Genomic DNA, 12,652 nt, shown 5'->3' on the forward strand with positions numbered 1-12,652 from the left:
CATCTTGGGTGGCACTGTTTGTTTATTTAGCATAACCTTCTTGTGAATTGGATTACAGGCTCATTGGTGAGAATCCTGATTTATACCTTTCTGCAAATGAGTGGCCTCAGCCACACACAAAAAAAAATCAAATTTACTTAGATAAACACTGAATTAATTAGAAGATATTTCCTTAATATTTCACTTTCTGAGAACAAGTTTAAGCCTGGCTGGTTCTCCGAAACGACAGTTTCCTAGGGCTGAACCAATAACCCAACAATGACCAAAACACATTGGGTTTATGAGAGGGTGACTCTTAGTCCTCCACTAACTTTTTATTTTATGCACCGTGGTATAACCAAATAAGTGTGTGCATTAAAAAGAAAGAGCTCTCAGCTGGGTATGGTGGTGTAGGCCTTCAATTCCAGCAGCTGGGGAGGCTGAGGCAGGAGGATCAAGATTTCAAAGCCAGCCTCAGCAAAAGTGAGGCGCTAAGCAACTCAGTGAGACTGTATCTCTAAAGTACAGAATAGGGCTGGGGATGTGGCTCACTGGTCGAGCACCCCTGAGTTCAATCCCTGGTACAGGAAGGAAGGAAAGAAGGGAGAAGGAAGGGTGAGCTCTTAAAAAAAGAAAGAAAGAGAGAGCACTCTGAGAAGCTTCTGAAAAAAGAGAGCAAAATTAGTAAGGGAAAGAACAGCTGAACTGGGAATCAGGCCACAATATTCTAATCCATATTAATAACGAACTTTGTGGCCATCTTCAAAAGTAGATCTTAGCCAGAGTGTCTATTTCAAATATTACTACTACAAAAAAAAAAAAAAAAAAAAACCTACCTGAAATTACACTGAGTTAAATAAAACATTAAAACAGAAACTCGGTGATGGTGTTTTATTCCACAGTAAATTACACAAATCCCTAAATTGATCAAATGGAACGTTATGGTGACTCATGCAAAAAACATACCAATAAGTAATGACATATTTTTAAAATTACTTTTTTATAGCTTAAAAGATCTCAGCATTCAGAGAGATGACCCTAAATAGCTGGTCCAAAGCCTCAAAGACTTTGCTACCAGTCCCCATTGGCTAGGCTGGTACTTGCTGAAAAAAGCTTTAGAGGAACTTCTTCAGCTTAGGTGCCCCTAGGAAGAGGGAAAGGCACAGAGAAAGAGGTTGGATGCTTCCTACAGTGAGGGGAATTTCTATGAGCCTATCTCAACAATGTTCTCTTTGAATTCCAATATACCATGCATTTTGTTGCTCTCTTCAAAATCATCAGTGCGCTTAACATCCCGTGGATCTTTATTGAGATACTTCTTGATATTGTCATCCAGATACCAGGATTCATTCTCATTAAATACCAAAAACAAGAGAGCAAATTCATAATCAACATCACTTCTTCTTCCCTTTTCATTCAATACTCCTTCTCGGCATGTAATCAAAGGACCCATCAGACCACTATATGTGTCCTGAAAGAAAAAGCAAACCAAATCAGCTAAGCCATTAAATAATTTAGTAACATTTCATTCCATCGGCCACCATTCTAGTGTAGAATCCTGAAACTGGTTCCTCTCTGGTCTGTCTCACCTCACCTTCAGCTCAAGCTATTGACCACCATCTGGTTAATCTCCTCACTTCCTTATTTATAAGTCTTCAGTGATCTTCCATAGCCTTCAGAATAAAATACAAATCCCTGATTGGTGTTTAAGCTCCTATCTGCTCCTCCAGTGAACTTTCTGGCTTAGGTTCCCTGCTGCTTTCCTTTTGGACCCTGTATGATAGATAAACGGGACTCAACACTTCCCACACACCTTCCACTTTCCTATGTTCAGCTTTGTTCATATTGTTCTTTCTTCCTACACCTTCTTTCCAAGGTCTCCTGTAGTGCTTTTAATAGCTAAGGAATTTACCAGACTCAGAGTCATGGTGTGGACATGTAATATTTTTACCAAGTTATGTTTCTTTAAGACAAGGATACTTGCATTATCATAGTTTTGAGTAGCATCGTTGCATGTTACAAGTACTCAATAAATGTATTTGGATGCATGAATAAACAAATATTTTTTCCATAATTAGAATTTGTAAATGTATTTTTTTCAACTGTTTTATATGTTTCTATTTCCTGAAATGTTGTAATCTCCAGGACAACAATTCAAGTCATCTATTCTAAAAGGAAGGTTAAGATAATTCCTCACTTTTTAAAAATAAATGATGATGCTTACATTTCATATCAGATTTGATTTTAGTTTGGACTTTGGTTTATGACATATAATTAAAGACCAAAGTAATTTTACATACACCTGACTCAAATCAGTATTGAATCTTTGCTTTTTATTTCTCAGTTATCTATCATTCATAGTTTTATAGTTTCAGTTACTATGTTTGAGATGTGCTTTCTTTCCTAGAGCCCTATAAGGGCTTGTCTATAAGACAAGGTAATGCCTTTAAAATTAATAGATTTTTACACAGCCAAAACCATGAATAAAGTACATTGTGATACTCTTTTGTTACCTATCGATATATTTTCTTTTGTTTCAAGTTACTATGTAGATTCTAAATCTGGTAATTGAAATATTGGGGCGATGTTTTTACTTCTTACTTGAAATCAAGGGTTAGCAAACTTTTTTGTGGGAAAGTATCAGATGGTAAATTTTTCTTTTAGTTTGTGACCCATATTGTCTTTGTCATCTCCATAGGACAATGTCAATGAGTAGGGGTGGCTGAATTTAACCAGTGGGCCATACATCATCCAATTCCCCTGCTATAAGTCATCCCCACTCCTCAGACACCCACCAGACTTGTGATGACTCAGAGTTTACATTGCAGCTGTGTTACATTAAGCATCTTGGTTGCTCTCTTCACCTTACCTTCACAAAGTTTGCTGTTGAATAGTAAACCCATGGAATACAATTGGGATCAGAGGGCCCTGGCCCTGATCTTTTTGGGACATTCCATCTGTAAGTTTTTACTTCTCCTGAAATGAATGAGAAGAAATTGAAAGACATTTTTACAGCTGCTTCTGCTGCAGATGATTAACCTGCAGAAATTGGAGAGGGTCTTTATATGTTTTGGTGATGATTTATTGCTGGAGGTAGTGCCCATTCATTATTCAACTTACATCTTGGTTTCTATGGTTTCAAAATGAAATGGCAACTGCAGACTTCCTTCCAGTGTGCCTTCTTCTACTGTCAACTACAATGTGTTCAGGAAATAATGATTTGTTTTACATTACACTGCTTTTCCTCCTCAAAATTTGTGTCCTTGTCCCAAAAACTATCCTTGAGCACACCTCAGTCATCAAGGGTCTCAGTCTTCAACTCTTTTGAGAATCACCAGGTATCTTTGTAAGTTCTCTTGGCTTGGGCCTCACCTCAGACCAATGAAATCAGAAAATTTTGAATCTAGGATTAGAGCACCAGTATGTTTTGAAAGTTTTCAGGTGGGTAGAGAGATCCCTTTAGAACCAGAGAAAATCAGAGAAACTTCTTTCCAAATCCCAACCTTATGGGAATTTCTATTTAACCAACATTTGATAAGCTACTTAACCTCACTGACATTTAGTTTCCTGACCTGTGAACTGGGTTAGTCATCCATCATCATCACGTTAGTCATCCATTATCATTAGCCTGTCAGTGGTCATGACAGCTTGCCCACACCCCTACCAGAGTCTCCAACAATGCCCAATGGACACCTTTCTTCCTCCCTCTGTAGTTGCTTTTTTCTTGGGGGGTGGGTACTGGGGATTAACTGAGGGGCACTTCACCACTGAGTCACATCCCCAGACCTTTGTTGTATTTTATTTAGAGACAGGGTGTCATGTCACTGAGTTGCTTAGGGCCTTGCTTTTGCTGAGGCTGGCTTTGAACTTGTTCGTGATCCTCTTGCCTCAGCCTCCCGAGCCTCTGGGATTACAGGCATGCACCACTGCACCCGGCTTTGTAGTTACCTTTTGACCATTAAAAATTAGTAACTTTACTTGATGACTTGATAATGAGAAACTAAAAGTTTTCCCACTAAGATCAAGAAAGGAACAAGGCAAGATCTCTCACCAGCACTTTCAAAATCTTGCTGAAAGTCCTATCTGATGTAATAGACAAGGAAAGGAAATAAAAGCTATATATAGTTGAGAAGGAAGAAATCAAACAGTCTTTGTTTTAATATTATATGATCATTCTATGTAGAAAATCTGAAAGAATTGGCCAAAAAATCTTCCTGGAATTAATATGCCATCATATAAGATGGTAAAATGCAAGGTTAATATACAAAAATCAATCACTTTGCAGCATACTAACAATTAACAAGCAGAAATTTAAGTTAAAAACATAATGCCACTTACATTAGCACTGAAAAAATAAGTAAATACAAATCTAAACAAAAGTATAAAACCCATTATGAGACAAACTACAAAACTAAGATGAAAGATACCAGAAAATAAGAGATGTTCTGTATCCATGGATAAGAAGGTTCAATGTTGCAGCTCTCTGTTCTTCTCAAATTGATCCCTAAATTAAAGTCAATCTAATAAAAATATCCGAGCAAGTTATTTTGTGGATATCAACCCACCAATTCTGAAGTCTATAGGGAGAGACAAAAAGTACCATAGTAGCCAACTCAATACCAAAGAGGAACAAAGTGGGAGGACTGGCACTTCTCAACTTTAGGGCTTACTGGTGGGAGGGGGAGGGGGAGAGCTGGTCAAGGTGTGCACTGTTACAGCCAGGTGGGAGAAAGAAGTTCTAATGTTCCATTGCACAGTAGGGTGACTATAGTTAACATTAATGCACTATATATTTCAAGACAGAAGAGAGGATTTTGAATGTTCTCACCATAAAGAAATGATAAATTTTCAATGTGATAGATATAATTACCCTGGTTTGGTCATTACACAATATATACATGTACTGAAACATTGTATTGTACCCTATTCGTAAGTAAAATTATTGTCAATCAAAACTAAAACAAGCTAGAAAGCCACAGTAATCACGACATTGTGGTATTAGTTAAAGAAAATGCAGACAGTGGAAAAAATAGAAAGCTCAGAATAGAACCACATAAATTCAATCAACTGATCTTTGATAAAGTAGTAAAGTCAATCAATGGCAACAATACAGAAGATAGTCTTTTCAATAAATTGTACTGGAACACCCACATGCTAATAATAATAATAATAAAACAAAAAACTTTGCACCCTTTAGAGAAATTAACTCAAAATGAGTGATAGACCTAAATGAAAATGTAAAGCCATAAATAATATAAGGAAAACCCTAGACAGCCTTGGTATAATCATGATTTTTAGATGTAACGCCTAAGGCACAATACATGAAAGGAACAATTGATAAGCTGAACTTCATTACAAATAGAAACCTCTGCTCTGTGAAAGACAATGTCAATAAAATTAGGAGACAAGCCACAGACGGGGAGAAAATATTTGCAAGATACATCTGATGAAGACCTGTCATCCAAAACATACAAAGAACTGTCAAAACTCAACAATAAGAAAGCAAACAAAGTTACTTTAAAAAACAAAAAAGCCAAGACCTAAGAAATACCTCGCCACACCTTACTTGATGGCAAGTAAATATATAAAAAGATGTTCAACATCACAGGTCATCTATGGAATTACAAATTAAAATAACTGCATATACTATGCACCTATTAGAATGGCCAAAATCTAAAACATCAGTACTGAAAAAGTGTGGAGCAATGGGAAATCTCATTCATTGCTTATGGGAATGCAAATTGTTACAGACATTTTGGAAGACAATTTGGCAATTTCTTTAAAAACTATACATACTATTACTTTATGATCACAGTAAACGTGGTCCTTAGTATTCACCCAAAGGAGCTCAAAATTTACATCCAGGCAAAAAAGATATACATGGATATTTGTAGCAGCTCTAATCACAATTGCCAAAACATGAAAGCAACAAAGATGTTCTTTGGTGGGTGAGTGAATAAATTATACAAACCACAGAATGGAATATTATTCAATGCTAAAAGGAAGCAAGCTATTGAACCATGAAAAAGAAAGACATGGAGGAAGTTTAAGTGCACATCACCAAGTGAAAAGGTCACACATACTGGATGTTCAGGTCACATATAGGACATTCATGAAAGTACAAAGCTTGGAGATGGTGCAAATATCTGTAGTTTCTGGAGGTTCAGGGGCAAGGCAGGATAAACAGTCAGTACACAGAGAATTTTTAGGGCAGTAAAATTTTTCTGTGTGGTACCACAGTGGTAAATACACGCCATTGTACTAAAAAAAAAAAAAAAAAAAAAACCATAGAGTTCACATACCAAGCATGGACCCTAATGTAAATTACAGACTTTGTATGACAATGATGTGTCAGTACAAGCTCATCAATTGTAGCTACCCCCAGTGGTAGCACTCTGATGGGGAAATTGTTGTTAGGGAGTCTATGCATGTGTGGGGTGGCGGGTATATGGGAAATCTCTGTACCTCAGTTTTGCTGTGAACCTAAGACTTCCCTACAAAATAATATTTATTAATTTCTTTTTTAGAATTTTTTTAAAGTTTATTGTCCTCAAAGTTATAAAGTTATAAGTTTAAAAGTGAAACTGGGTGGGCGTGGCTATCAGCGTGGATCCGAGATGGAACAGCTCTTTCAGCTATAGATCAGCGGGGAAAACTTAAGGGCCCCTCCCAGCTCTCCTGTGAGCGCAATAGCCAGACCGAGGGCGGCACGGGAGCCGCGGCTGCGGCGAGGGAGCCGGCGGCAGCGGCGGCTGTGGCGAGGGAGCCGGCGGCAGCGGCGGCTGCGGAGAGGGAGCCGGCGGGAGCCGGGGCTGCGGCGAGGGAGCCGGTGGGAGCCTCGGCGGTGCTGGCACAGGAGCCGGCGGGAACCGCGCGGCGCGGGACTCCCAGCTACCGCTCCCACCAGTGCTGACAACTGAGGTCTCTTGCACCGACTCGCCTTGGCGTGGGACTCACGGCTACCGCTCCCACCAGTGCTGACAACTGAGGTCTCTTGCATCAGATAAGGGGGCGTGGCTACCAGAAGGTAAGCAAGTTTGCTGGGGGTGCTCAGCCCCAAGGTCTACAAACTAAGGGCCTGAGGGAGGCAAACAAGGAGAGTGTGCCCAGGCACTAATGAAACAGCTGCTCCACGCGTGTGCAAGGTAGGCAGAACTGTGACCACCAACAAAACAGGCCCAGTGGACTGCCAGACACATCGCTCAGGTTGGGGGAGGGGCAGAGCCGCCGGGCGCCTGCAAGTTACGCAGACCTGCGAATCACCAGCAGATCAGGCCCAGCAACCGCGGAGCGGCAGAGCCACCCCCAGGCCTGCAAGGAAGGCGCACTTGCCACACACCAGCAGGTCAGGCCCAACAAACTGCGGAGGGGCACAGCTGCCCCACGAGCCTGCTAGGTAGGCAGTACCCTGACCACCAACAGAACAGGCTCAGAGGACGGCCAGACACATCGCCCCACCCCGGTTGGGGGAGGGACAGAGCCGCCAGGCTCCTGCAAGGTAGGCAAACCTGCGTCTCACCAGCATATCAGGCCCAGCAACCCGCGGAGCGGCAGAGCTACCCCCGGGCCTGCAAGGTAGGCGCACTTGCCACCCACCGGCAGGTTAGGCCCAGCAACTCTCGGAGGGACACAGCTGCTCCACGCACGTGCAAGGTAGGCGGAACCGTGACCACTGACAAAACAGGCCCAGTGGCACGCCAGATACATCGCCCCGGTTGGGGGAGGGGCAGAGCCGCCACCAGCGCCTTTTAGGTAGACAGACCTGCAACCAACAGACAGAACAGGCCTAGTGGCCAGCGGAGGGGCAAAGCCGCTGCTCACGCCTGCAAGGTAGGCGGACCTGTGACCACCGAAAGAACAGGCCCATTGAAAGTACAGGCACAGCGGCCTCCCGGCGTGGTAGGCACATTGCCTCAATTGGAGGAAGGGGCAGAACCACCGCCAAAGCCTGCGAGGGAGACTTTGCAGCTATACAAGAGCAATATAAATATATAGGGGGAAAAATCAATAACACAACAGTTTCACCAAGCAGAAAGAAACGCGATCAATATGAAAAGACAAGGAAAGAAAGTACCACAAGCAATGCAGGTCAACTCAACTTTAGAAGAGGTAATTTCTGCAGCAGATGGAATGTCAGATAAAGAATTCAGGATATACATGCTTCAGATGATCTGGAGTCTCAAGGAAGACATTAGACAGCAAAATCAGTCAATGAAAGACCACTTCGACCACTTTGACAATCAATTACATAAACAAATCCAAGAAGCTAAAGATCAATTATACAGGGAGATAGAGGTTATAAAAAACAAACAAACAGAAATCCTGGAAATGCAGGAAACAATAAACCAACTTAAAAACTCAATTGAGAATACTACCAGCAGAGTAGAACACTTAGAAGATAGAACATCAGACAATGAAGACAAAGTATTTCAACTGGAGAAGAACATAGACAGCTCAGCAAAGCTGTTAAGAAACCATGAGCAGAACATTCAAGAAATATGGGATAACATAAAGAGACCAAACTTAAGAGTCATTGGGATACAGGAAGGTACTGAGGTCCAAACCAAAGGAATGAGCAATCTATTCAACGAAATAATACGAGAAAACTTCCCAGACTTGAAGAATGAGACAGAATCCCAAATCCTAGAAGCATACAGGACGCCGAATGTGCAAAATCATAAGAGATCCACACCTAGACACATTATAATGAAGATGCCCAACATACAGAATAAGGAGAGAATTTTAAAAGCTACAAGAGAAAGGAAGCAGATTACATTTAGGGGTAAACCAATCAGGATAACAGCTGATCTTTCAACACAGACTCTCAAAGCTAGAAGATCCTGGAATAACATATTTCAAACACTGAAAGAAAAGGGGTTCCAACCAAGAATTGTGTATCCCGCGAAATTAAGCTTCAGGATGGAAGATGAAATTAAAACCTTCCATGATAAACAAAAGTTAAAAGAATTTGCAGCTAGAAAACCATCTCTTCAAAACATCCTTGGCAAAATATTACAGGAAGAGGAAATGGAAAATATCAATGAAAACCAACAGCGGGAGGTAGTACAGTAAAGGGGGGGGGATAATCAAAGAGGAAAACAAACCATGTTTAGTAACATAAATAAACAAATATGGCTGGAAGAACAACCCATATCTCAATAATAACCCTAAATGTTAATGGCTTAAACTCACCAATTAAGAGACACAGGCTAGTAGAATGGATCACAAAACAAGACCCAACAATATGCTGCCTTCAGGAGACGCATTTGATAGGAAAAGACATACATAGACTGAAGGTGAAAGGTTGGGAAAAATCATATCACTCATATGGACTTCGGAAACAAGCAGGAGTGTCCATACTCATATCAAATAAAATAGATTTCAAGCCAAAGTTAATCAAAAGGGATGAAGAGGGACACTACATACTTCTTAAGGGAACCATACACCAACAAGACATAACAATCATAAATATATATGCCCCAAACAATGGTGCAGCTATGTTCATCAAACAAACTCTTCTCAAGTTCAAGAGTCTAATAGACCACCATACAATAATCATGGGAGACTTCAACACACCTCTCTCACCACTGGACAGATCTTCCAAACAAAAGTTGAATAAGGAAACTATAGAGCTCAATAACACAATTAATAACCTAGACTTAATTGACATATATAGAATATACCACCCAACATCAAGCAGTTACACTTTTTTCTCAGCAGCACATGGATCCTTCTCAAAAATAGATCATATATTATGTCACAGGGCAACTCTTAGACAATATAAAGGAGTAGAGATAATACCATGCATCTTATCTGACCATAATGGAATGAAATTGAAAATTAACGATAAAAGAAGTAAGGAAAAATCATGCATCACTTGGAGAATGAACAATAGGTTACTGAATGATCAATGGGTTATAGAAGACATAAGGAGGAAATTAAAAAATTCTTAGAGATAAATGAAAACACAGACACAACATATCGGAATCTATGGGACACATTGAAAGCAGTTCTAAGGGGAAAATTTATTGCTTGGAGTTCATTCCTTAGAAAAAGAAAAAACCAACAAATAAACGATCTAATACTTCAACTCAAAATCCTAGAAAAAGAAGAGCAAAACAACAGCAAAAGAAGTAGAAGACAAGAAATAATTAAAATCAGAGCTGAAATTAATGAAATTGAAACAAAAGAAACAATTGAAAAAATTGACAAAACTAAAAGTTGGTTCTTTGAAAAAATAAATAAAATCGACAGACCCTTAGCCACGCTAACGAAGAGAACTCAAATTACCAGCATACGGGATGAAAAAGGCAATATCACAACAGACACTTCAGAAATACAGAAGATTATCAGAAACTATTTTGAATCCTTATACTCCAATAAAATAGAAGATAGTGAAGGCATCGATAAATTTCTTAAGTCATATGATTTGCCCAGATTGAGTCAGGAGGATATTGACAACCTAAACAGACCAATATCAATTGAGGAAATAGAAGATACCATCAAAAGACTACCAACTAAGAAAAGCCCAGGACCGGATGGGTATACAGCAGAGTTTTACAAAACCTTTAAAGAGGAACTAATACCAATACTTTTCAAGCTATTTCAGGAAATAGAAAAAGAGGGAGAACTTCCAAATTCATTCTATGAGGCCAACATCACCCTGATTCCTAAACCAGACAAAGACACTTCAAAGAAAGAAAACTACAGACCAATATCTCTAATGAACCTAGATGCAAAAATCCTCAATAAACTTCTGGCGAACCGGATACAAAAACATATCAAAAAAATTGTGCACCATGATCAGGTAGGATTTATCCCTGGGATGCAAGGCTGGTTCAATATACGGAAATCAATAAATGTTATTCACCACATCAATAGGCTTAAAAATAAGAACCATATGATCATCTCGATAGATGCGGAAAAAGCATTCGACAAAGTACAGCATCCCTTTATGTTCAAAATTCTAGAAAAAATAGGGATAACAGGAACATACCTCAATATTGTAAAAGCAATCTATGCCAAGCCTCAGGCTAGCATCATTCTGAATGGAGAAAAACTGAAGGCATTCCCTCTAAAATCTGGAACAAGACAGGGATGCCCTCTCTCACCACTTCTGTTCAACATAGTTCTCGAATCACTGGCCAGAGCAATTAGACAGACGAAAGAAATTAAAGGCATAAAAATAGGAAAAGAAGAACTCAAATTATCACTATTTGCAGATGACATGATTCTATACCTAGCAGATCCAAAAGGGTCTACAAAGAAACTATTAGAGCTAATAAATGAATTCAGCAAAGTGACAGGCTATAAAATCAACACGCATAAATCAAAGGCATTCCTGTATATCAGCGACAAATCCTCTGAAATGGAAATGAGGACAACCACCCCATTCACAATATCCTCAAAAAAAATAAAATACTTGGGAATCAACCTAACAAAAGAGGTGAAAGACTTATACAATGAAAACTACAGAACCCTAAAGAGAGAAATAGAAGAAGATTTTAGAAGATGGAAAAATATACCCTGCTCATGGATAGGTAGAAGTAACATCATCAAAATGGCGATATTACCAAAAATTCTCTATAGGTTTAATGCAATGCCAATCAAAATCTCAACAGCATTTCTTGTAGAAATAGAGAAAGCAATCATGAAATTCATATGGAAAAATAAAAGACCCAGAATAGCAAAAACAATGCTAAGCAGGAAGTGTGAATCAGGCGGTATAGCTATACCAGACTTCAAACTATACTACAGAGCAATAGTAACAAAAACAGCATGGTACTGGTACCAAAACAGGCGGGTGGACCAATGGTACAGAATAGAGGACACAGAAACCAATCCAAAAAACTACAACTATCTTATATTCGATAAAGGGGCTAAAAGCATGCAATGGAAGAAGGATAGCATCTTCAACAAATGGTGTTGGGAAAACTGGAAATCCATTTGCAACAAAATGAAACTGAATCCCTTTCTCTCGCCATGCACAAAAGTTAACTCAAAGTGGATCAAGGAACTTGATATCAAATCAGAGACATGGCGTCTGATAGAAGAAAAAGTTGGCTATGATCTACATACTGTGGGGTCGGGCTCCAAATTCCTCAATAGGACACCCATAGCACAACAGTTAATAACTAGAATCAACAAATGGGACTTACTCAAACTAAAAAGTTTTTTCTCAGCAAAAGAAACAATAAGAGAGGTAAATAGGGAGCCTACGTCCTGGGAACAAATCTTTACTCCTCACACTTCAGACAGAGCCCTAATATCCAGAATATACAAAGAACTAAAAAAATTAGACAATGAGATAACGAATAACCCAATCAACAAATGGGCCAAGGACCTGAACAGAAATTTCTCAGAGGAGGTCATACAATCAATCAACAAGTATATGAAAAAATGCTCACCATCTCTAGCAGTCAGAGAAATGCAAATCAAAACCACCCTAAGATACCATCTCACTCCAGTAAGATTGGCAGCCATTAGGAAGTCAAACAGCAACAAGTGCTGGCGAGGATGTGGGGAAAAGGGTACTCTTGTACATTGCTGGTGGGACTGCAAATTGGTGCGGCCAATTTGGAAAGCAGTATGGAGATTTCTTGGAAAGCTCGGAATGGAAACACCATTTGATCCAGCTATTCCCCTACTCGGTCTATTCCCTAAAGACCTAAAA

At 39.6% G+C, this 12,652-nt stretch overlaps 1 protein-coding gene across 1 annotated transcript in view; it reads right to left on the reverse strand.

Moving 5' to 3' along the window:
* The window catches only part of Hephl1 (hephaestin like 1), a 75,218-nt gene that overhangs the window by 4,392 nt on the left and 58,174 nt on the right, over positions 1-12,652 (reverse strand). Inside the window, exons 15-16 of the mRNA XM_077108684.1 lie at positions 2,849-2,955; positions 1,228-1,450 (exon numbers count right to left, since the gene is read on the reverse strand). Coding sequence (XP_076964799.1) covers positions 1,228-1,450; positions 2,849-2,955 — 330 coding nt within the window. The remainder of the gene's footprint in view (positions 1-1,227; positions 1,451-2,848; positions 2,956-12,652) is intronic.

Source organism: Callospermophilus lateralis, chromosome 2 (assembly GCF_048772815.1).
Source record: "Callospermophilus lateralis isolate mCalLat2 chromosome 2, mCalLat2.hap1, whole genome shotgun sequence".
Classification (NCBI taxonomy): domain Eukaryota; kingdom Metazoa; phylum Chordata; class Mammalia; order Rodentia; family Sciuridae; genus Callospermophilus; species Callospermophilus lateralis.